The 24,187-nt window shown below is 39.7% G+C and overlaps 2 protein-coding genes and 1 long non-coding RNA gene across 8 annotated transcripts in view; 2 read left to right on the top strand and 1 right to left on the bottom strand.

The window, feature by feature from the left end:
- The window catches only part of SYNCRIP (synaptotagmin binding cytoplasmic RNA interacting protein), a 26,290-nt gene extending 23,210 nt beyond the window's left edge, over positions 1–3,080 (top strand). For 3 of the 5 annotated variants that reach the window (XM_064447677.1, XM_064447680.1, XM_064447681.1), the window contains one exon: positions 325–3,080. In XM_064447677.1, the coding sequence (XP_064303747.1) occupies positions 325–353 (29 nt within the window). In that variant the 3' untranslated portion in view covers positions 354–3,080. The remainder of the gene's footprint in view (positions 1–324) is intronic. The other 2 variants (XM_064447678.1, XM_064447682.1) reach the window with 1 other exon arrangement.
- An 11,996-nt stretch (positions 3,081–15,076) lies between these two features.
- LOC135312637 (uncharacterized) lies at positions 15,077–17,949 on the bottom strand. Its single transcript, XR_010372272.1, has 2 exons — positions 17,854–17,949; positions 15,077–16,835 (listed from the first exon to the last, which is right to left on the bottom strand). It is a non-coding gene; the product is annotated as an uncharacterized LOC135312637 (long non-coding RNA).
- Positions 17,950–17,952: 3 nt separating this feature from the next.
- Positions 17,953–24,187, top strand: part of SNX14 (sorting nexin 14) — a 60,940-nt gene continuing 54,705 nt past the window's right edge. Inside the window, exons 1-4 of one of the 2 annotated variants that reach the window (XM_064447673.1) lie at positions 17,953–18,170; positions 18,271–18,391; positions 19,231–19,307; positions 19,398–19,476. In XM_064447673.1, coding sequence (XP_064303743.1) covers positions 18,031–18,170; positions 18,271–18,391; positions 19,231–19,307; positions 19,398–19,476 — 417 coding nt within the window. In that variant the 5' untranslated portion in view covers positions 17,953–18,030. The remainder of the gene's footprint in view (positions 18,171–18,270; positions 18,392–19,230; positions 19,308–19,397; positions 19,477–24,187) is intronic. The other variant, XM_064447674.1, reaches the window with a different exon arrangement.

The following is a 24,187-nucleotide window of genomic DNA, read 5'->3' on the forward strand; positions in this document are numbered from 1 at the left end:
TCATGATGACTATAGCCACTAAGTTTTATATTACTGTTACTGGGAATTTTCTATAATGTAAAGTTGTTTGTGACTCAGTGCGCAAAACTTTAGCTGGTGATACAAGGTTTAAAGCTTAACTTTTTAAATAAAATCAGTTTGTGACAAAGTGGTAAAACACCCATAGCAAAATTCCAAAGTTAGTGGCAATCAGAAGGCAAAAACGTTCTTGTCTAGTAGTTTTTATTTTAAAATAATTCATTTTGCTAAGATTTTATGTTAACAAATGTACAGACCAGAGTTTAAAATGATTTATCTAATTGATTCCTTTTGTTACCTGGCTAGCAGGGAAAAGGGGTCGAGGCCGGTCCTGACCTGTTACAATGAAGACTGACTTGCTATGTGGGATTACACCAGAAGCTTGCAGTGGAGTAATGGTAAGGATATCAAGCAACCTTAAGTATCTCAGCTGTATAGGAGCATATTCTGTTGCAAAAGACCTTCCTGCGAAGATCATGGATTCAAATATGGGACATTTGAACTAATACTTGGACTTTGAAATGAATTTCTTTAACAGTTTTCTCTGCAGTGCAAGTTATTAAACTAAAGCTACTCTATTTCCCCAATGTGTTCAACAAAATCCTTAACGTCTAGCATGGTATCTTAATAAAGAATAAAGTCGTTCTTTTAAAAAATCTGCTTTAAGTAGATTTTTCCCCCAAGTTTTCTTAGTTAAGGATTCCAAAAGTGGTATTCACAAATTCTTGCATTTAAATTTTTATTGCAGTGGTGTAGATGAATACCATCATTGGTATCCTTAAATTTTATTTCTGCTCATGAAGGTTAATCATGATTGTCTATATAGTAATCACGTATGAATTGTGTTCAGATACAGCAGTTTCAGGTGTAATCATCAGAGCTGGTTAGTCAGGCATTCCAGATAGTGGTTCTTTTCAGAACCTTTTTTAAAGGGTTGGTTAACTACCTCAGTAGCAGAGGATTGAACTATACCCTGTCTGTACTGTACATAGAAAATCTTTGTAGATAAAAGCAAGGCTTGTTTAATATGATATGAGGGTAAGATTATAATATACCAAATGTAACATTCTTAGTTGCCTTTAGTTCCAGAGGCTTTGTAAGACTTCCTCATGACCATCATAACAGGCCTTGCTTTTGTCGTATTTTGTGGCTGAAAAAGCAGCCTTGCTTCTTCAGATATTGTAGTTATTTGGATGTATAATAGTTTAGCAAGATGTTACTTTTGTAAGACATCAGATGTTCAAAAAAAGTGCATCAGCAACTTGTACTAAATACTGCAGTGTCCCTTTATAAAAGGTCAGACTAAAACTGACAACTGTACAGTGAAGCCTGACATTTGGATATTTTGAAGTTTTTCATAAATCATAGAATAGTATATGGCTGTAGTTTAGCTTTTTAGGTAAAAGGTATGTTTTCATTAGTGCATTTCTTATTGCTGATCACTGTAAAAACGTGTGGATCAGCTTTCCATTTCTCTTACGCAGATCATGATAACCTGTAGAGTAGAGTAGAGTACAATCATTTGTGCTATGTTTTTAATTTTCTAAAGCACCTTGATGACAGTGAGTGTTCAGTGGTGAAGCATCCTCTATTGAACCACCCTTAGAAAAGACAAAAACAAAAGAACCTTGCCAAGTCCAACTTCATATAGGTAAAAGGTAGATAAAATTGTGACTGACTTCGGACTCGGCATAAAGAGCTTCCCTTAACCCCCTGCCCAAAGGGATACTGCAGTTATACTACATACCCATAGGCACCACAATGAAAATTGAAGCTTATACCTAATTAAGGTTTTATACACACCAGTTCCCCCAGTAAATGCAAATTTTAACAAAATTAGACATGTCATATGTTGAAAATGCTCATGGCAAACAATCATTTTGCATTCCTGCAAATAAAATTGTTTTATACTGTAAGCTGGAGGCGAGTGTAACTTATTTTTGTAATAAAGTTTTTATTTTTTTTATGTGTCATTAATATAAATGTGTGTTAGTACAGAGATCTTCTGGTTAAAAACTTAGAATCGCACACATTTCAGTATGTTTACTTGTATTTACATAACTTTTAGAATAGTGGTTGCCAATAGCCTGTATGTTTCACATTAATTGATTTTTTTTTTGTTATCTTAATAAACCATTTTAGTATGTTGTATGTCAATTACTGGGATAGCTGGGACATGAAGTGTAATTTAAAATTGTCAAGTATTCATTGGAATATGTAAATGTGCCTTGCCAGTTTTGAACTTTAAAAGTAAGTGACTGATGGTGAAATGAATAGTCAATGCGTAAGAGACATTTGCTACCAGTTTCATATACTGCCCTTGCTAAAGAAAAGTTACTTTTTTCCTCAGATTTGAGCATAAAAGTATACGGTTGCGTTAGCTTCTGAATTTTCAAATCTAGTGATAGAATATTAGGCTTATGGAAAGTGGGTTTGCTAATTGTAGCCTTAAGTATAATTTTGAATTTCAATGTAATCCTTGGTGCTGGCGTTCCCAGTGCCAAGGAGTTTAAATGCTCCCTTCAAAGAGGTTGCCATGCCTACTGGCACTTTTACTGTCATATGGTTTTATAAGGAACACTGTCAAGATGTGGAAACCAATTTTGAACTTGCGATAAAATGAAAACACTGGGGGCTGTAGGAGAGGGGAAGTCCTCAGATTTCTTAATCTTCAAATCTCTCCATTGCTGAAAAACTGAAACCACTTGTGGGATCACAAGTGCTAATGACTAGTTGTTAGTCTGGAAATATGTCGGGGGGGATAATATATTTATGGAATTATAACAGTTGATGGGAGTGCATAAAAACATTGCTAGTAAGGCACTACACGTGTTGAAATTGTGGATCATATCCTTAATTTCAACTCTGATAAAAGCATGGGGGACTATTGTTAAAATTTTTGTTTTTTAAAAAAAAAAAGGCAAAATTGACAGGAAAGTGTTTTTAATGGAATGTAAGCAATGGTGAGTGAGCAAAATATCAAGATCTTGACAGTGTTCCCTCTAATTATGAACTCAAGCCATTATAACTTTTAAAATTAAATATGATTTGCACTGTTCTGATATTGGTGCAGTTTTTTAGCAAAATTATCAGAAAACTAAATTGCATGTGGTGATCAATATTGTGGAAAAAAACTAAAATCAAAAAAATGTTATTTTCAAAGCTTTAAATTTGATTGTGTAAAGAAAAACAGTTCCTTACTAAGTGGAAATACTGGTGAGAATGGGCAAGTGCATATATAAAACATCGGTTTGGTTGCACTTGGGTGTTGGTAAACTCGAAATGTTCTACAGCAATAATGCATCTGGTACCGGGTGCTCTGGTGATAAATGGACATATGACACACAGTTCTCTTTGGCATGTTGAAGGCAAGTGTTGGCTTAATGTATTATGCTGCCTCTGCTTATTCTCATAGGAGGCTTTCTTTACTGAACACCTGCAAAGGTTTGAGTATAAGCTAGCGTAGTTCCACATTGGTTTGTAATGTGTTCCTAAATCTGAAGTCTAGTTGAGTTTAATAAGAAATTGGAAACTACTGCTGCTGCTTAACACTTCTGGTTTATAAACACTCCAATACACAGCTTTTAAAAGTATGCTCCCGTTTTAACATTAATTTTTGTTCAAAGGGTTTCATATAGGACATACAGCTGTATTTTTTGTTTTTTGTTTTTTTTTTTTTTAATTTTTTAAAGGAGATGTGTTACAATCCAGAACTTAAGCCTGTGTTTTTAGTGTTTGGAGGAAGGCTGTTATTAGATACTAAGACCATTTTCTGAATTTCTGCATTGTACAACTCTTATCTAAATACTGTCTTAAAATCTAAAACAAGGTATATTAATTCCGCTGTTGTTTGGGGTGGGTGGATGACATAGTGTAAAATAAACTTAGCCTCCTCTGAAGGTAGGATTCCCAACTTAATATTTCAGGATAGGAATGTTATATGTAGCTGCAACTTTTTTTTCCCTTGTGCCTTTGATAATTCTTCAGAGGCTTAACTTTCCTGGTCAGCGCAGCAGTCATTTTGATGCTTCCGTACATCAAGGAGGGGAGACTTTTTTTTTTAATAAACTGAAAGGCAACATGGACATAAACACATAACATTTTCTGAAAAGAGTGTGTTCAAATTGATAGAACCCACAAAATTAAGACTGTTATTCCTTCACTTGTATTAGTGGACACTTAGTGGGAAATGTTAATTGTTTAAAGTGGAATAGCAAGTTTTGGAAGTAGGCAATAAACTTTATAATGTACTGTTCTGAAAATTGAAATCTGTAAACTTGGAGCTTGAGTTTGTTGTTCATAGCCTGAAGCTTACGAATCCCAACTTCATGACTAGCTGCGATGGACTTAAAAGACTGTCTTTGCAGAGTGTCTTGCTGAATTAATTCCAGCACATGACATCTCTTGGCTGGAGCCAGCTAGTTGCGTGCGTTGGGCAGGGGAGACACCGGATTGTACTTTGTCTTCTGTTCTGTCAGGTAAAAATGGTATGTGGCAAGAGGAGAGGAAGTCAGGCTTGCAGATTCCTTGAGCCTTAATGTGGGTAGTGGGGGAAGAAGGAATAAAAATTATTACTTCTTACTTCACAGTGATCTAGTACAAACAAACATAAAGCTTCCTAGAAGCTCTGTTGTTCAACTTTTTTTCTGGGAGAATGACTTTCACATAGTCATCTGGTCAACACTTTGCAAGTGTTTAATTATACATCTATTATAAAATCCACAGGATGAGAGAGTGACTTTGGTGCTCCTTTGCCTTGGTTGTTGCAGCAGAGATAGGTTGAAGAGTGCCACTAAGATTCGCTTGTTAGTTTTCTTGGAATTTGGAGAGAGGGATGACTGTCTCATGTAATGAGATCTTCTTCTTGCCAACTGGTTACTAGTTTTTTCCATGAACGTACATATTTTTAAATGGCCAGCTCTCAAGTAGTTGCTGCACAGCTGAGCTCATCTGGGTTAGATTGGTTATTTAAAGCTATCTTCAAGAATGCTGCTTTAGATGGTCAGACTTCCAGGTACATGGTAAAAGCTTTTTTTTATTTAAAAAAAGCATCTGTGACAGTCTAGAAAACACAGTCATAGTATGTAGATAATAGGTAATTACATACAGCTTGAATATTTACAGTTTGAATCACAAGATGCACTTCGGTTCCAAGAGTTGTTTCATTCCTGAGTGTTCATGAAACTTGGTGTCTACTCCAGAGCCGACACTTACTTTCTGACAGTCATTTAGGTAAAACTTGCAGTGTCAGAAATCTGGATTTCCTCTAGTCTGAGAACGATATATTTGCATAATTAATGGCAACAGTTCACTGTGTCTGTTGCACAGTTAGTGTGGCGATAGTTTTACTTGTTTTGGTCACATGTAGAAAAGAGATTGAATTTTAGCGCTTATTTTTTTTGAGCTAAGGAAGTTACGAAATGCATTCTTAGTTCTGCTACGCAGCCAGTAGAATAGCCTATGCCATTTGACTGCACAGAAGATAACGGTAAGTAAAAATAGACATTCTAGTATGACTTGCAGTACCTAAAATCTAACTTCAGTAGACTGTTTGACTCATCTGCTGTTATTAGGGAGGATGTGGGTTTTAATCTCTTCAATTTTAGTGTGCCCACTTCAGTGCGAAGTGAATGTTGTGTAAGCTGATACTATTTAATGCTAAAGACTTCACATCTAAAAATCTCTGAAATGCTTTGTGGATCATTCGGTGTGAATTTTTAAACTGATGGGTTAGCTATCATAGTAGTGTAAGGGATTTTCCATGAACACAGTCAGTCATTGAAAGTGAGGAACCGAATATATCGGGTACTGGGTTCCTGGCTCCAAGTGTAGCATAACCAGTGTTGTTCTGCTATCTATAGTAACATTTTTCTGATTTTTTTTTTCTCATTAGTGGAGTGAAGAATGCACCTAATTGTGTCACTAGTGGTGGTTATTTAAAAACTACGTGACTAAACATGGCTAATTTGGGATTAAAAAGCTTCCTCTCAGAACTCAACAAAGGCAATCTTGTAGATAACCCATTAGTGAATTAGGGCTTTTTTAAGGTGCAATTTCAGCATACTTAAGAATGAAGCTCTGTATTAGAAAATACTGGTGAGAGCTAGTGTAAAATAAATGATAATATTTTCATAATGCAGATGTATCATAATAGGAGGGTGATTTTAATCTCACGTTTACAGCATTTGCAATGACAGATAAAAATACTTAGTCCCTGCATCTGGAAAAGCTGAGGTGACTATTAAAGGACTGATCCTGTTTCAGATTGTGGCCAAAGGCTTCCATCAGATAGTTCAATGAACCCTTTTTTCTTCCACTGCAAAGAGTTGTTCTAACAAGCTAACCTGTTTCCAATCCACAGTTTTCAACAGAATTTTTGAGTTTTGGTTATGTGCTTAAATTGATCTTTTGAGTAGAAGACAAACCTCCAGTGACAATCGCTGGTGTGTATGTGAGTAGTACTTGAACCAAGAAGTGACCAATATGTAACTTTGACCTAAACCAGTCTAGTGAAACTGTCCTTTATTCATATTACCTAGACTTTTACAGAAGTAGGTTAGTTTACACTTGCTTTTGAATTCGTGGGATGCTTAAAAGCGACCTTGAAGAAGACCACAGCATGCATGTTCTTAAAAGCTGTCAAAATTTGCAAATGAAGATATAAGCTGCAGGTTTCATGCTAATGAAATCGAATTTAAAGGGGGGCGGAAAACGTGTCTTCTCTCACTGGAAGTCCTGAAGGTACCACAAGCTTTTAGGTGGCTTTAAGCTTTAGCAGTGAGTACAGTGGAAGCTGGATTAATGTAGTTGAGGAATCTTTGTTGCCTTGCTCTGCTATGTTTCCATAATGCTAACACAACCTCTCAGAAAATTCTTTAAAAAAAAATCCCATTATGGGATGAACTCCAGTGACATTTATCTTCCAGTTAAGAAGGATCCAGAAGGGCTTAAATCCATTGGATTTAAAGTAACTTCCATGTGTGTGCGCGTGTGTGGTGTTTGCAACTTGGTTTTGCATAGAAGTGATCTTACCATGGGAACGGTGTAATAAATGGCACTTTGCATTTTTTAAATGGCATACTAGTTTGAAATTGATAGAGTTCAGTTTGTTGATCTTCTGAGCCGTTCAGGTGGTCATGTTTCTATCCAAGCAAATGATCTTAATATTTGTGTTGTATGAACTGATCAGTCAGTCTCAGACCCAGTAGTTGCTTCTTTGAGGTAGTCGGTCTCTTCTTAGGTTAACTGTTGAAATCGGCACAGATTTCTAATAGGAAGTAGAGAGTTTTGTTTTCTTAGTAGTAGTAACTAAACTTTCACAGTTCATTGCCCTCAGTGTAGCATTTCTAAGGAGAACTGCTTTCATTGAGTAATGGGTGAGGAGGAGTGTACAGATCGATGGTGAAAAAGCAGTGCCGGCTAAGCTTTTGGGAAGTGACGCCTCCCATCTTGTAATGCGTTAAGGTGTACTTGCCACGGGGGTACAAGTGGCACTGGGGTCGATCAGGTAGTGGTCATGTCTCAGCAAGGTTAGCTCAAACTGCCTTCAATGATTGCCTATGCTAAAGCAGTTTATCTGGTGCTGAAGGATGATAAAGTGCTTCTGTAGTTTTACTGCAGTAAAGAACAACTGGGATAGTAACTGCAGTAAGCTGCAGGTAGGTGACGATCCACTCTGATTTTTCTAGTCTCTGGAAGAACAACACACAGTCATGCATAATATGTTTTAAGCATCTCTTGAGTTTCTAAGTCCTTTTGATGCAGTCTTTTTCTACTTCAATGGATGGAGATGAAAACATGTAAGGTTCAAATTCTGTATGCATTTTAAAGATAAAAGCACGTTAACTTAGCGGTTCTGGTTTTGAAATCAGATGGCTGGGTGTAGTTAGAGCCCAGTAATCAGGGCTCTAACTTTTGACTCTGAAGAAAGGCCCTGCTACTAAATAGAGATTCAGTCTATCTTAGAATCCCTGTATCTAGCAAAAATGCATATATTGGGAAAAAAAAACCCCTCTGCCCCCGCACCCCCACCCCCATTTTCCAAAAGGTGTTTAGGAAAGGACTGGAATATGCAACATTTCCGATGGGCATGCAGGTTAAATAGGTGATGGGTGTTGAATTCTTAGAAATGGGGCAAGTGAGATTAATATAAATACCTTGGAACTTCTGCCTCTCGGTCACACGTTAAAAATGATGTAGAGAGATCTCGGGTTTCACAAATAAGCTAAAAGAGTGTTTAAAGTTCAGCTTCAAAAAGAACAAACATGTCTTGACTCTGATATTGTGACAGGCAAAAAGTGTCCCTGTGAAAATGAAAACTTGCAGGGTGTTCTGTAAATACCTTTGTTTTTTCTAAAGCAGTGATGACAACCAGGGAAGTTCCTCTTCAGAGGAATGCAAAGGAGTATATTTGCCTTGTATTCAAAAGTTTGACCTAGGAGTGATAGAATCACAAACATTCCCCACTTAGTAGAGCTGTTAACAAAGCATATTCGTGTTTGCTCCCTGAGAAAACAAGGTGATGGAACAGTTGGGAAATGAAATCGTCTACCTTTGGGCACAAGACGGCCATCAAATGTGCCCGAACTACACTACTGGCAAGTTTTATAGTCTAGGGTTAAAGGCAAAATAGCCAGGGAGACAACCTGGGAAACTACAACGTAGAACAACTTCATTTAGCTGTGTTGCAGCTGTGTAGGATCTTGCCTGCTATTAATCAGTCTATCCTTTTCCTGTGAAAGGTAAGCACACTCTAAGCCAGGCACCATCTAGCAGCCACAGCGCGATGTGAAGGGAATGTCAGGTGATGGATCTTGCCCAGATTCAAACATCAGGTCGAAAGCAGACACAGGGTCCTTGGATTACATGTCAAAAGGTAAGAAGATTCTGTCCTGGCTGTTATAATCATCAGGGCCACTTTATCTGGGTAGAAATTTCAGAAGAAAATTGTCTGGAAGTATCCTTAAGGGAGGAGGTTTTGAACACAGCAAAATACAAAAATGGTCAAAACCCCTTGCTACTATGCCTCATGCTGCTATTTCAGATGCCCTGTTCTGAGGGGTGAATGGTATCCTAGAGCTACTGGTTGTAAACCTGCTGAAGTGATGAACTAATAGTCTCAGCCCTAGGGGAGCAAGAGCCATTCTTGGATATCTGATACACATGTTCCAAAGATGGACCTTTCTTTCAGTATAGGTGAGGAGTTCTTCTATTTTTACTGGTATAACGTGTTACTCCCTGCCCTTCATAATCCCTTTAAGGGTGGACAGAGGTAGGGTAATTGAGAAAAACTGCTTTTAATAGGGCCTGATGATGCCTCCTGATTGAGTGATGCTTGAGGGAATGAAGTGTTCATAGCAAAGCTTGCATGTAAATTCTGGATTTGAGTATTTCTTAATGCAGGGGACAAAGTGAGAATAGGTGTTCCGCTTGTCAAGCTGGGGTGAATCAGTGCCAAATCAGCAGCCCCTCTGCAGGTTTCAAATTCCGAATGGGCCCAAAGAGCTCCCAAGTACACCAGCTTCCTGTACAGAGTTGCATTTGTTCCTAGAAAAGCATGCAATACATGCCCAGCATTCTGAGAGAAGTGGCTAATTGTTTCTTGGGACCAGGCCAGGACTAATTCATTAAAGACCTGGTGGTACAGGTAGTCCAAATAGGTGTGTTCTACACTGGAGGTGGTTTTTGTGTGCTCGGAAAGGGAGGTACTTAAAATGAACAGTATGTTATTGGAAACGGACATCTGGGACCTCGAGAGATAAGAAAAAGAACCAGTATGAAGGTTGCTGAACATTGTCTGAAGATGTTCAGTTTCCTCAAGTCCAGGCTAGAGCTTACATGTCTTAATACAAGAAAATACACTTTCTTAATATACAAGAGGAATTTTATTCTAAGACTGTCAAACGCAAAAGCCTGTACCAGATCATAAGGTAGGAGAAGACCGAAAAAGGAATGAGGTAAGGTAGCGTACACTTGCTCAATTTTAGTTTGCCTGGATATCCTCTCCTGAGGATCAGGTATAGGTAAGGCTTTGTATCTTGTTCATCAGCACTCAAGGTACACAGAAGCGTTTGTTTTCATGGACAGCTTTCAGTGGGGAAAAGTTGTCATTTTCTCTGCAGGTGAGCACAGCGAGCAGCATCTCTGAAGACTCAATGGGAGACGGGAACGTTGATGACTGTAGAAGTAACGCGAAGTGAGCATCCGGTGGAGATCGGTGCATGTTCTAAGTTCTTGGTGAAATTCAGGTGAGCAGCTTTGAACTAAGACACCTTGGACTAAATGCACTAACTTCATGTCTCCTTACTGCCAAAACTGCTGCTCCAGATAATTCATGATTTCAGTTTTCCTTTCTTTTGCTTGCTTTTAACTATTGCCCTTGGGCTTCAGGCAAGAAGAGTCATTACTGTACAGGTAGCTTGACTTTTCCTCCAGACCTAACAAACAAGGTGGAAATGGAGAAGGGAGCACAACTGGGCATTGGTCCCCACCATTGCGGTCCAGGAGAACACCAGATACGTGAGCTTTTCAGACTTGAGACTGACTGGTATTCCAAGTTCCCTGACCATAATATATCCCTGAAACAACACCGGATCTAGACAATATACCACAGTGTGGTGATAGGTTAGTACTTGATCTACAGCTGAATGGTCATCAATGGAGAACTACTATGGTTATGAGACTCATGAGTGGGCTGCCAAGATCCTGGATGGTATTAGAGAATCCTTTCTCCATTTTGATATCTTCTGAAGCAAAACCTCCTTTCTGAAGGAAAAACAAATTTCTTCCCTCTTGCATCTGAACTGCACTGACCCAGCTTGAGGTCTGTCTGAAGCCTTCCAGTTCTGTGTGTGGTGTTACAAGCTGTCTTATGTGCTCTGTTGAAATCCCAAAGACCTCAATTCTCACTTGTAATTTCTGAGGCGGGAGCGGGGAAGTACTACAAACTGGGCCTACAGAGAATACTCCAAACTCAAGATTACACTGGAGGACTTACAGCTTCTTAAGGGGAAGAAAATGTTATTCCTTACAGTTTGATATGAAGGATGCTATGCTGATGTTCATTCTAAAATGCCCCTTTATTTATATACAGACTTTAAAATATGTGTCTGTGAAAGAGGAAAAACTTAATGTCTAGCATTTTAAACCATTTCTGCTTTTGTAGAAAAACAAAGATAAGCCAGGTAGCTTATATAGCAGCAGATCATTCAGTCATAAATCAGAAATTGATTTAGGAAGTTTTAGAATAAATTCAGTGTTAATAATAGTCCCCCCCTACAGTATCAGACCATACTAGCTCCAATGCCTTTCCTAGCTAGAATACTAGTTACTTAAATAAAACAGAAAATGAAAAGCAAAGCAAAACTTCAAGTAATGGAGTTGTGCAGAAATTAGCTGTATCTTCCAAACAGTCCTTGTTTCTTGAGTTCACCATTTGTCCCTTTTCCAAACAGCTCAAAGCCCTCTCACCTGCCTAAGCATGCACTCTCCCTCCCCAAAGGACACTTTAGGGAAAACCACCCTGCAAGTGGCAAGTGTGCACCATAACCAGGAACTGCATTTGCAGAACATCTGGAGGAATCGCAAGTAACTGTTCTTCGCTGCTCCAGAAGACACACCGTGGCTTTCTGTCCTGCCAAGGTACGTCTGCTGACAGGCCTGTGGAGGGACTGTCTGCTGCTACAGAAGCACCATTAATGCCAGTGCTAGAGGTGAAGTGGTATATAATAATAGATCACTTTTTTATTAAGTATGCCAGCATTTTGGGGGACAAAAAGGTCTGGCATACCTTCAGGAGGTTGGGCAGCTGTCTGATAACGACAGCATTGATGAGCTATGAATTGTAAACAAGCCTGGCCTTGCAGAGCTTGGTACTAAGCCCTACTTCTTAAATTCTCTCATTGTGAAACTATCATATTCCTCTTGTAGTGGAGCTTTACCATGGACCCATATACTCAAGTTATACCACAACATGAGCAATACAGGCAAGCTGCCCATGTGGTTTTTTTTCAGAAAGCCTCAAAAGGGCTTTCTGAAAGTTGTTTTCAGAAAGCCTCAAAACTTATCCTTACGTATGAGGAGGAACATCCCTCTGTTCAGGCTCTATTCCTAAGTATTATCTTGTGCATTCTGCCTGTTGGCATAAATCAGATTTTTTTTTTTTCTTTTGTTGTATATTCAATATTCTTGCTAGGGAAACATAACATTTCCATCCCATTGCTTTTTCTCTTGAACCATTCTGAAAACGCCTGGTTTTGCTGTACGTCATTTAAATGGAGGAAAATGTCAAATTGATTCCATACATCCTCAGCCAGCAAACGGTTAACAAAACAATATCCTGGTTATGCAGCTGGGTTCTATAACAATTCCTGTGAAGTGTTTGATGGAAGACTTAACTGAAGCACAAATAACTTTTTGAGGGTGATAATTAACGTTGTTTAACTCTTACCCTATACTGCTTTCACATACTTCATGTTGTCAGAGAAACTGGTTGCTCAAACTAAAAATATCTGACCTGACAAAAACACTCAAGGCATTTATTGCTGCATCCACAGAAGCTAAAGCAACAGGCTTCAGGATGCCAGCTTGCCAGGCTCCAAAAAACTCCCCCAGCTCTCATCACTACCTCTGAGTTTACATGATCGTTATCAGTACACACAAGGGACACATCAGTATCTGTATAAAGCTTTCTCTTATACAAGCTGGCTTACAACAGCAGCCTTTAGTTAAAATTAGTCTCTTCTCCACTTTTGACAAGATCTGCGTGTTGATTCGAACTTCTTGAGTATGAGAAGATTTTATGTTGAGGGTTTTTTCCCACTGTTTTTCTTCTAAGGAGTTAAAAATTAATCCATCAAAAACTAGAGTTGTGTCCAAATGAGGAAAAAAGGATCATAACTCTTCATAGGCTAAAATGTTAAAATACACTGAGGTGGGGCAACATGTAGTTATGGAACTATTTAAGAAGATACTAGTTCTATTAATAAAAATAATTTCTAATGCTATTTTGTTGAACAGTTTTGTTCCCACTGTTGCAGCCTGTCCCTGCTCCAGCACTACAAACAGAAGGGATAATAAAATTGGGAAAGGATAGGGAGAACAACAGAGATGATAAAAGGTACAAAAGTACCTTTCTGTCATGTGAAGAACAACTCAATGGGGCAGGAGTCTTTATTTTGGAAAAGGCAGTTTGCTCAGGTGGCCGTGGTATTTTGATAAAAGGATAAGCAGCAATTGTGCTGAGTAGGGAATGATTTTTTACCATCTCTTTTGAAATACTAAATGAAACACAATGTTTGGAGAGCTGTATCTTCACTGACACAAGTGTAACTCCTTGCTGTGTGATTTTTGTGCATGTTAAAGTACATGTCTATTCAAAAAGGAACTTGAACCTTAGGGAAAAAAAAATAAATCTTTCTCAAGATATCTGCAAGATAAAGAATGTTCCAGGAAAGCATTATTATATTCTTGTTCTGCTGCTGCAACTTTTTCCTAGGTATGTACCCCCTGATGGCCATCATCACAAACAAGATGCTCACCTAGTTGAACCTTTGCTGATCGAATATAGCTGTTCTACAAATCCATCAAGTATCTGTGATGAAAAACTTGCTCTAGCTTTAAATTCTCCAGGTCTCATTGTAGCTACGAGGCATAGGTGCTACAACACTTTGCAGTGATTTAACATAAACATGTGATCTTACAAGGATTTTCTTGACATTTTTTAATTCAGCTGAAATAAGGGAACATGGTTCAAGTTCCTCCTCAAACTCCCTACTTAAAAATTTCCCCCATGGACCTCAAAGTTGGTCAGTGGAAACTCCCTTCAGTACCTGACATAGCTATTTTCACAAAGAGCGTATCCAGAACAGGGTTTTCCTTATCCCCATAGTAAGTAAACAGCTTAATTTTTATTTAGATTGAGCTCTTAAGTATGTTCTATGGCATTGTTTTAACTATTTGCATTGGTAGAGCTCCTTATTTCTTTCACAAACTTTTTCTTACAAATTTTTAACATCTAGCTATCTTTTTTTTTTTTCATTCCTCTCTGATCAGCCTAGGTTTTTGAAAGGAATTTATATTTTCCAGATCTTCCCCCTGCACGTACTGACCAATTCAGCTACCTCACTTAATACTAGATTAAGGTGCACATCCAGAGAGCTTATCTTTCACTCAGGGGAACTAATATAAAATTTCCATAGACCATACCTTTGCCGAATGTTGCCACAAAGCTAATACTCATTTCTTGAAGCATTTTTCCAATGTCTCCTGTATAGGTCTAGTGCTTCTCTTTATGCATGTTCCTTAACGGTGGTTTTTGCCTTTTTTTTTTTTTTTGGTTAAAATTTGCAGGCCTCTCTTTCTTACTGTCTGTAGTCATCTTCTACACCCACCTTGCAACTTTTTGCTCTATTTAATGTCCCATAAACTGTAGTTTATGACAGGACAAATTATTTTCATCTCTAAATTCTCTCCAGTATCTAGTCTGTGAAAGAATGTATTCAGAAAAATCCTTTTCATGTAAACCGTTTGAAGAAGAGCTCTGCATCTTTACTGGTGTTGCTGTGATCCTTCTTACTTTCTTGCTGAGAGTTACAAGTTCCTCAAGGCAAAACTGCCGCTAGCACATTGCCATTTCTTTTCTTCCCAACGGTACACTTTTCCAAATGGACCTTGCTTGTCCCAGAGAAATTCTAACACCTTCAGCGCTCCTCAGCACCCCTTTGTTTGCACAGCGTTTTGTTTACCAAAGTGCTAGTAATTATCACACTACCCAAATGAAAGCAGAAATGTGTATCGAATGGTCTGCCTCTACTCTCCTGCAAAGTTTGAGTGTTCTTTCAATACAGAAAGGTCAAGAAGCATTACTAAATGTCAATTTTCATCTTATGGTTTTTTTGCATACAACTGAATTATCTGAATTCAGACTGAAACCAGTAATTGTTATGAATGCCCTTTAAGTTTTGAAGCCAAGTCTGAAGTGCTTACTAACTATAATTGTCTTGGGATCTGTGTCACCCACTTCAGTTTCACTTTTTTATTTAAGCTTAGCTATTTTCTAAATATTTAAAATAGACTTTCTCTACAGTTTTCTGCTAAATGGCTGAGGTTAAAGGTTAATCTGAAGCCTTCAATTTAAACTTCAGGAAAGGGCCCATAAGAATTATCAGGGACTTGTGGGGAATAATTTATAAAGGCAAATTAATTCCTTGTTGGGTAAATAGGAAAGATTACATTATTTAAGTTAGCCTGGACTCCTCCATCCTTGAGAAAGATAAATATGTAATGCTTTGAAAATGAGAGATTATATACTTTTTTTTTTTAGATACTAGAAAGCAAATGCAGACTTACAGAGTAAATTAAATGCAATCAGCTGGTGAGAATCTGTATATTTATGGTTCACTGTCTGGTTTATTAAAACAAGCAAGTTTGGGGTTTTTTTAAGCTAAAAAAGCACTTGGGTAAATAGAATCTCAGCCCTATAACTGATATTCAGCCAACAACTGTAGTTTTAGATTTTATGTTGAAAAATCTTCACTAATACATTTTTGAATGCTAGAATATGCAGTCTTCTGTTGCTATTAAAAAAAATGGAGAACTGACTCCAAAAGAAGACTTGAATGATCAGTGAAAGATCCTTCTATGTTTTAAATATTAAAATAAAATCTGGCTTTCCAGAATCTCCCAGTCGGGGCCATGTTGCTTCAGAGCCCATCTCCAGATGCATGTTTTCCCCCTCCATTGTCAGTTAACCAGCGGATCTTCCTAAGAGCTTACATGAAGAAAGACTTGCTATTGCTGCGGAATGGATCAAGTTCTTATTTCTCACATCAAATCAACAGAATTTCAAAAAGCCGTGGTGTTATATTTCACTTTTTGTTTTTCCATACTTTATTTTGTTGGAAAGCAAACCTCAGCTGTGTCTTTCTGTGTCGCAGAACAATCTGAGTAGTCATAGGGGCAAGTGTTCCAGAGGGTGATGTGCAATGCTAACGCTGCTGTCTCTGGCACGGCTGAGTGAGCAGGAATGGGGTAAAGCAGGTTGTTGTAGTGTCTGGCCAGTGGACCTGAAGTCTGTGAACTAAAGGAAATCGCACTGCTTCTCAGACGATGAGGTACAATTTGTGCCAAATGTGAGTGTGGCAATTTTACACTAAAGAAACATAACTCTGAAAAATGAAGCTACAAATTAAAGAAACTTTACCCAGAGTAGAGAACACAAATGGAAGAAGTCTAACTTCTGTTCCTGCTGCTTTGCTGGTCAAGTCACTTCCTACGTGATCTTTTTATGAAATACTTTAATTACTGATTTTAAAAAGTTATTATTAAAACACTGCAAAATAAATGACAAAGTCATGCAGTAAAGCTGAGGCTAATGTAAGCAGGTAGTAAAAATGTATCTTCTAAGGAAAATTAATTTCCTCTTAATAGACTATATGGATATTTGCTGTGTGTATGCACCTTATTTGTTGGGTTTTTTTCCTAATAGAAAACACGTGGACTGACATGAAATAATACTGTGCAGATGCTCTTAAGAAATTCAATCTCACCCTGGGCTTTTGCCAACCTCTCTGAGAAAGGTCAACATACTGAAGTCAAACTGCAGCATTTCAGCTGCCCTAGAGGTCAAGGGAAGTGTTGCATAAAATGACAAACATCTGAGAGAAGAGTCTGAAAGTTATTTTCAGCTTTTGATTTCTAGATATTGACTCACCTTCCAAATACTGACTTTTCCATAACAGTTGTGGGGTTCTCACTGAAGATTTGTAAACATGACTTCTGAAGTATTTCATCCTTTGCCCAAATGTGCCTGTTTGGGGCTAGTGCAAACGAATATAAAAGACAACAGCCGCTTCTCAAAAGAATGCAAAAATAAAAGCAGGCACTTCTCCTTGAGCAGGACACTTTCACGTATGCAACCCGGAAGCCCTTCTATTGGTAGGATTTCCCAGGAGAAGTTGTTTAAGCACTTTTGTTTTGTCCATTGAACTAATCTTCCCATAACCAGCAGTGTCATTTTAATACAACTTTGAGTTTCCCAAGACTAAATAACTAGAGAGTTGCTGAAACCATTCAAGCTCTTTGAAAGCTCGTGACTTATGCTGTACCTGAAGGCATTTATGTGAAGTTGGTTTTAAAGTGTTCTCACTAGCAATAAACTACACTCCAGAATTAGTATATGCTCATGTCTTAACCTTGTATACTTGCTGATGGTGAGGAGGGGTCTGTTACGTTTCCTACCCTGTTATTCTTCTTTACAAGCAAATATGAAGTTTTGAGAGAGATGTTTATACGGTTGTAGTGCCCCGTCACTAAACCATTTAGTTCAGTCATCATCTAAATATAGAGCATTTAATCAGATGCGGCGGTTTCTGGCCGCTCGGCGCTGGGAGCCCCTGTTGTCCAGAACCCAAGTATTTATAACTAGGTACGCTTGCTGTCACCAGAGACTTTCTATTTAGAGGGCTCAGCGCTGTACGCTGCACAGCAGAGCTCCGAACACCAGCCCAGCGCGCCGCCAGCGGGCTGCTCGGAGGGGGCCTCCGGGAGCTCCCGGATCTGCTCCCCGTCATCCGACCGGGCTCGGCCCTCCCCCGCTCCCCTCGGGGGAGCGGCACCGCGGCCGGCCTTGCCGCCGCTCCTCCCCGCCAGCGACCACCATGCCCCGGCCCCCGCAAACACACCCCTCCCCACCACCCCACCCGGGCCCCGCAGCAAGGCCTCGGCTCCCGCAGGCCTCGGGGCGCCCCAAACCCCCGCTCACCCCGCTCCGCCCCGGCAGCCCCACCGCGCTCCGGGCCTTTGGGGGGGGGGGGGGGCCGGGGGCGCCTCACCCACCTCCCACCGCTGCCGCCACGCCGGGCTGCCCCCCGCCAACAACATGGCGACCGGCGCCCCGTCGGACGCCGCCGTCACGTGCCCGCCGTCACGTGCCCGCCGGGACCGGAAGCGGCGGGGCTGCTGGGCCGTGCCGGGCCGTGCCGGGTCCCGGCGGCGGCGGTGGGGCTGGCGGGCATGGGCTGGCTGCGGGCCGCCGGGCAGCGGCTGCGGCAGCGGGCGCGGGGCGCCGAGGTGCTGCGGGAGGCCTGCCGGCAGTACCCGCTCTCCTGCTGCCTCCTCCTGGGGCTGGGCGCCGCCACCCTCCTCCTCAACCGGTAACGCGGCCCTGCCCGGCCGGGAGGGATGGGGCGGGGCGGGGAGCCCGGTACCGGTACCGAGGCGCGCAGCAATGTTCCCTTCCTGTTTATTTATAAGGTATCTTCACGTTTTAATGATCTTCTGGTCATTTGTGGCTGGTGCCGTCACCTTTTACTGCTCGTTGGGACCGGATTCCCTCTTGCCCAATATTCTTTTTACGATAAACTACAAACCTAAGGTAAATATGTCTGCTAACATCCTTGTGCTGTCTTAAAATTTGGTAAGAATATATGCTGGGTAGCAATCCTTGTGTAATCCTAGCTGCTTTCAGAAATACTACACACCAACACGGTTCATATCCACCGACTGAGAGATGTTTTGTAGCAAATATCGAGTGATGAAGACTTTGGATTCTTCATGCGTTTCTGCATAGTCCTGTCAAATCGACATAAAGCCAGTTGTTGGGAGTGTTCATGGGGGTTATTTTCTGCTTCACTCATTTTTTGTTTTTGGCATTTGAGTAACAAGTAGTTGAGAAATCACATAGTTGTATTCTCTTTTATCAAGGCTTTTTTTTTTTTTCTAAAGACACCCTTTGGCAAGCCAGTGCTAAGTTGTCTTTGGTGATTTTAGTCAAGCTTCTTTAAGTGGTCTGCATTTAAAAAAAAAAATCCCTACAGAAATTGCTGTTTTCTAACTTAAAATGATTTAATGTAGAATTTCATAGGACTAAAAATGTTATAGTTGCAGTAGTGCAAGGCTATGAGTAAGGCAGGTTTTGTAGAGAAACTATCTGGTCTGTTGTTAGACCAGCTGCTGCGCAGGGAGATGACTGGAGATGCGTAAGGGTATCTAACTCCTCAAACTTTGTTTTAGGGGGAGCGATTTTTCTGTTTGGTTCAGTTCTTTCTCATACTCGGCTTTGTTATCTTGATCTCCTGCTGGGAAAGCAACTTGGTCTTTGTGCTGTTCAGTTCTCTGTAATGTATACTCTAAAAGGAAGTCCAGGAAAGTGCCAGTATATTAAGAGAGTTGTCATTTTGAAGAATATAAATTTGTCCAAATATCTTCTTTTAGCAATTAGAATTGCCGGAGCTATTTCCCCACGGTCACAGTTGTGCTGTATGTGGCAAGGTCAAATGCAAGAGGCACAGGTAAGCTTAGTATTTCCTACATTTTGCACATAGCAGTAGGAAACTTTCAGTTAGATATTGTTATATCAACTTTTCCGTGCTCTCCTACAGGCCTACTTTGCTTCTGGAAAACTATCAGCCGTGGCTGGATCTGAAAGTGTCTTCCAAGGTTGATGCATCACTCTCAGAGGTAACTGCTGTTTCATTTCTTTAGTACCTTGAAATTCAGTGAGTTTTTATGACATATATCTTAGACCTATTACTTCTCGCTCAGTAGATAGTTCAGGTGTACTTCCCATGTATGTTAACTTGTCAAATCAAATGAATATATACGGGGAGCAGAGAGGCGAGATGGGCTACTTGTTAACACAGGTGTGACTGTTCCTGTACTAGTGTGCCTAGAATGTAGAATAAATGTCTCTGTAAACTGGGAAGTGTATAGGAAAGAACTATTATAACTGAACATGTCCAGCTCCCGAAAGATGAAGGATTTGAGCCTGCTTGGTTTGTCAAATTGGAGGTTGAGAGACAATTTACTCAAGCTACAAAATTTCTGTAATGAAGATGATAATGTGATGGTAGCTGTTTAAAATCATCAGACAAAGCTGTAACAAAATCAGTCTAAAAAAGAAATTAGTGGATTCACTGAAAGAAGAATAGCATAAATACCTGGTTTTGAATAAGACCGTAAATCAGGAATTTTGTTTTGCTCTTTTCTCTTTAAAAAGAGCTACGTGAAAGTAATTTTTCTTTGAGTTTGGTGACTTTTTTTCCCCCCTTTATTGGTAATTGATGAAATACATTGGCAGCTAAATAGAGATTCTTTTATCCTTTTTTAAAGCTAGCAAAATATGCAAGCACGTACGTAGCTTAATCTTTGTTTATTTAGAATTCCAACTTTGGAGTTCTCTGGTAGGGGGATGAACAATTGACGTGCCAGAGGCGAGTGTGTCAGCTCTCACAGTTAACAACACGGCGCATGCAGTCAAAGCCTTGTGTGTTTGTGATATAAGCTAACACTTTAATTCAGCTGTGTGTGATGGTGTCCTGGGCCTGGTCCACAGCAAGAGTAGCAAAAGAAGGAAAAGCTTAAGGGAAGGGAGGGATGGACAGTTGAGGAATGTTTTTTACAAAAGCACAGATAACAACTTGCTGACTTCCTTTGGTTTAATATAGTGACTTCCTCTGCAATTTCAGAAGCAAACATTTATTTTATAAAATTACTTAACTTACTATTTTTTTAATAACTATGGGCTCAAGTGTATTAAAATAACAATGTTGCTGAATATCGTTTCAATAGGCTCATTTTTTTAAACTTCTTGTTTTAATAATAGAATGTAAAATAAATGCTTCTATGCATGTAATATTTTTAGAATTTTGGGTAGCAAATAGCTGTGAGAGTTTACCAAAGGATGTGATAAATGCTGAAGAACTAGAAATTTTCCTGTTTAGCTCAAGTGGTATTTTAATGCTAAAAAGGTTCTTTGTAGTATGTCATTCATATGAGATATGAGTAGATCCCATAGTTATCTTCTAAGACTCATCCTTAAAATATGTTGCTACACATGGGCATTTTGTATTTGATTGCTGTTGCTGTAGTTCTGCTTTTACCAAAGTGGCGTGGGCTTTTCTTTGCTGCTTCTTTTTACTTCGGTGGTATGTCCCTGCCCCTGCTTTATGCAGCAGTGTAGACATGGCTTTTGTATATCTATGCAGTATTTCTCATTCCTTTCTTTTCTTTGGGTGCTTAACTAGAGGGAAGTGCCAGACCCAGGTTCTGTACCTTCCTGGGACAGTGAGCCAGGGTAATCATCTTCGATGGACCCAAACAGGCAGTCCATTTGTGCCACTATTTTCACTTGTGTGTGGGATACTATTTGGAACAAGAAATCTCATTGCATTGTTCCCCAGTGCAACTCTTCTGTACTGGTTAAAAGAGTAGCAGGGGTCCTGCCTGCACCGTATTCCTCTTGGTCTGGGAATGCAGCATGTAATGTGTGCCTGGAACTGGATCGCCTGTGTATGGTTGGAAGGAGAGACTGCTCTTATTTTCTTTTGTGGGTAAGTCATACGTTAGAGGGAAGCTGATACAGTGAGAACTGAATTAAGATTAATTAGATTCCACAGAAGTGCAGAGTGCAGCCTGCTTCTGAAAAGCAGATTTTTCAAATACTTGGAATAATTATGGGATTTTTTTTTTATTCTGGATTAGTTTTTTTAGTTCTTCCTTTGCAGGTTGAAGAATTTTGGCAATGTTCTCATTTCCAAATGTTTCTAATTTGAATCAGTTGAGTCTCTAAGCTTGCGTTTTCAAGTGCTTACAGAATAATTCAATACACACTTCAGTCTAAGTGAAATCCAAGTTTTTCTCACAAGTATGGATTTTTCTCTCTTGGATTGCGATGACAGTTCATCTCACTTCGCAAATTCTTAATCTTTTGCAGCCTTGTTTTGGTTATCTAGCTGCTGTACGTGGTTTGGAACAATAAGAAAAACCTGTGCTTGGACTTTCCTCCCCACTTCATTTATGTTTAGTATTATTATAGTTGAATTCTGAACTGCCTCAGCCACACATCTATCAATATTCGATAGTTTGGCTGTATCCTGTGCAAAAATAGTGCAGTGACCTAGGTATAATTTTGTTTCCAGTTTGTAACCTGTTGTGCTTTATTTTAGTTTCCCTAATGTTTTCTTTCTTTTTGAATTAGGATGTGATATCTGTTGGTCAATTTTATGTTGTATATGATTTCAGGTGTTAGAGATTTTATAAAGGAGAATTTAGTCTATTATTCAGTTAATGAACTCAGCTTTTCCCCTGCAATCTCATTTTTGCTATGTGAGGGATGGTGGCAAGTCAAATCTGTGGAAAGCTGCTCTGCTACTCTTGATAAGCATCATGAAAGAAATGGCTTAGTGGATTAAGGTGCTGTCTGTTCTCAAATTTTTCTCCACTTCTTAAGTTCTCAGGTTCTTGACTTGATTATGGGACCAGAGTTTTATCTCTTCTTTTTTCTGTCTTTTTTCTAAAGTAAGAAATGGACAAATGCGTGACAAGAAATTGGTTATTGTCTGAACATGCTCCTTGCCAGACCTGAACTCTTGCAGGAACACAGTGGCCTGCACACTTTCTTACTGGGGATCGCTTGTTTTACCCTCAGGAAGTGGTGTCAGCTATCTAGCTGTACAGTCTTTTAAGGCTTTTCAAATTGTCCTTGTGGTTTATTTATCAAATCCTTGCTCCTTTCTAATCTACTTTGGCCTGGTAGTTCTGACCTGTTGCTGAATCATTCATCACTCAGCTCTACAGTTCCTCCCCCTGACAACTGGGGTCTCTTCTATGGCAGTCCACAGAAAGCCTGTCTCAGCAGTGATAGACGGACTAGCTTGCAGTGTTGTAGTGCATGCTAGAAAATAACTTTGCTTTGTTTTTTCTTCAGCTGCTGCTTATATTGCTACCTGCTGCATTTGGTTTTACACTTGTAATCTCTTTCCACTTCAAAACTGCTCACACATAGTAGAACCAGTCATTTTGCAAAATGCTTTAAAAACAGGTAGGCTTTAAATGAAATGACTCATCATTTGTATTTAAAACCGAGAAGAATACTTTATAGAAAAGGAAATTGCTTATCATTAGCTGTCATTCTTTGAGATGACCTGTCTGCTCTGTTGGCATGTGTGCGTAGTGTAAGCAATTGAACTTGAATAATATTGTTGGCGTTGCTCGAATGGAAGAGGGTACACGTGTCCTGCTTTCCTAGTGCTTTACAGAAGTGCAGTGGATGATGTGACTTTCATTTTTTTTCCCGACTTACAGATCACACTGGTATAGTCTGGAGGGCTCATAGCATTCAAAAGAAACCTGTAAGGACTCTACACCTTGAACTCCAGTTACTGGCAGTCAATTGCCTGTTATTCCTTGAGTGCTTGTATTTTGCAGTATGGATGATTTCATGCTGTAGCTGTCTCTTAGCTTCAGTCCAGCACCTTGGTGCAATGGAGCATCACATGTAACTGCCTTTGCCACACCGTGTGTTTAGTTACTAAACTAAATAAGGACTAAAAGCAAATAGGGTCTCCTTTCTGTGTGTCCAGGATCAAGGCATTTTTTTATTAAGGCCATATAGAGAACTTGAGTTCTAGTAGAATGTGTCTTGGTCTCCGATATCGGGACCAGCGATATGTGGACTTCAAGTGTATTTTGAGTTGTGCCTCTCTGTATTTTGAGTTGTGCCTCTCTGTATTTTGAGTTGTGCCTCTCTGTATTTTGAGTTGTGCCTCTCTGTATTTTGAGTTGTGCCTCTCTGTATTTTGAGTTGTGCCTCTCTGTATTTTGAGTTGTGCCTCTCTGTGCATTCTGCCTCTGGGTCTTTGGCTAGTGGGATTACCTGCATGGCATTGTCCCATGGAAGTGTTACGCTAAAGCCCTTACTTACAGTGTGGCTGCAGAAGCGGGAGGTAACAGGAGAAACACTGGCAAGTCTGGGAAATGGTTCAAGTGGAAGGCAGTTACTACAAGCATGGGATGAATCTCAAGGAGACCCTATCCAGAGTGGGATGGGTCATCAGGTCTTGCATCTTTCCTTCTTTCCTTGCTGATTTAATAATCTTCACAGGAAGATGATTCTCAGAACCGTGTGTGTTTGGCTTAGCTAGCAGTAAGAACAAGATCCCTCACTGTTGGAAACAATTCTTCTAGCAGCTTTAGAAGCCTCTGGATTGTAGGTGAAGAGAGTGCGTCCAAGTTGTGTTAGCAGCTGATGAACTGAAATTGCAGTGACGCGTGCCTGATGGACAGGCTTTCAGTTCCAAAGCAGTAGTCACGGATAAAGAAAACTCTTTCAAGAGGATTGTGTTGTACTCCCTTTGAGTATGCTGTCTTGTGCTTGAAGGCTGTCCAAGTG

The sequence above is a fragment of the Phalacrocorax carbo genome, chromosome 3, assembly GCF_963921805.1.
Source record: "Phalacrocorax carbo chromosome 3, bPhaCar2.1, whole genome shotgun sequence".
NCBI lineage: Eukaryota > Metazoa > Chordata > Aves > Suliformes > Phalacrocoracidae > Phalacrocorax > Phalacrocorax carbo.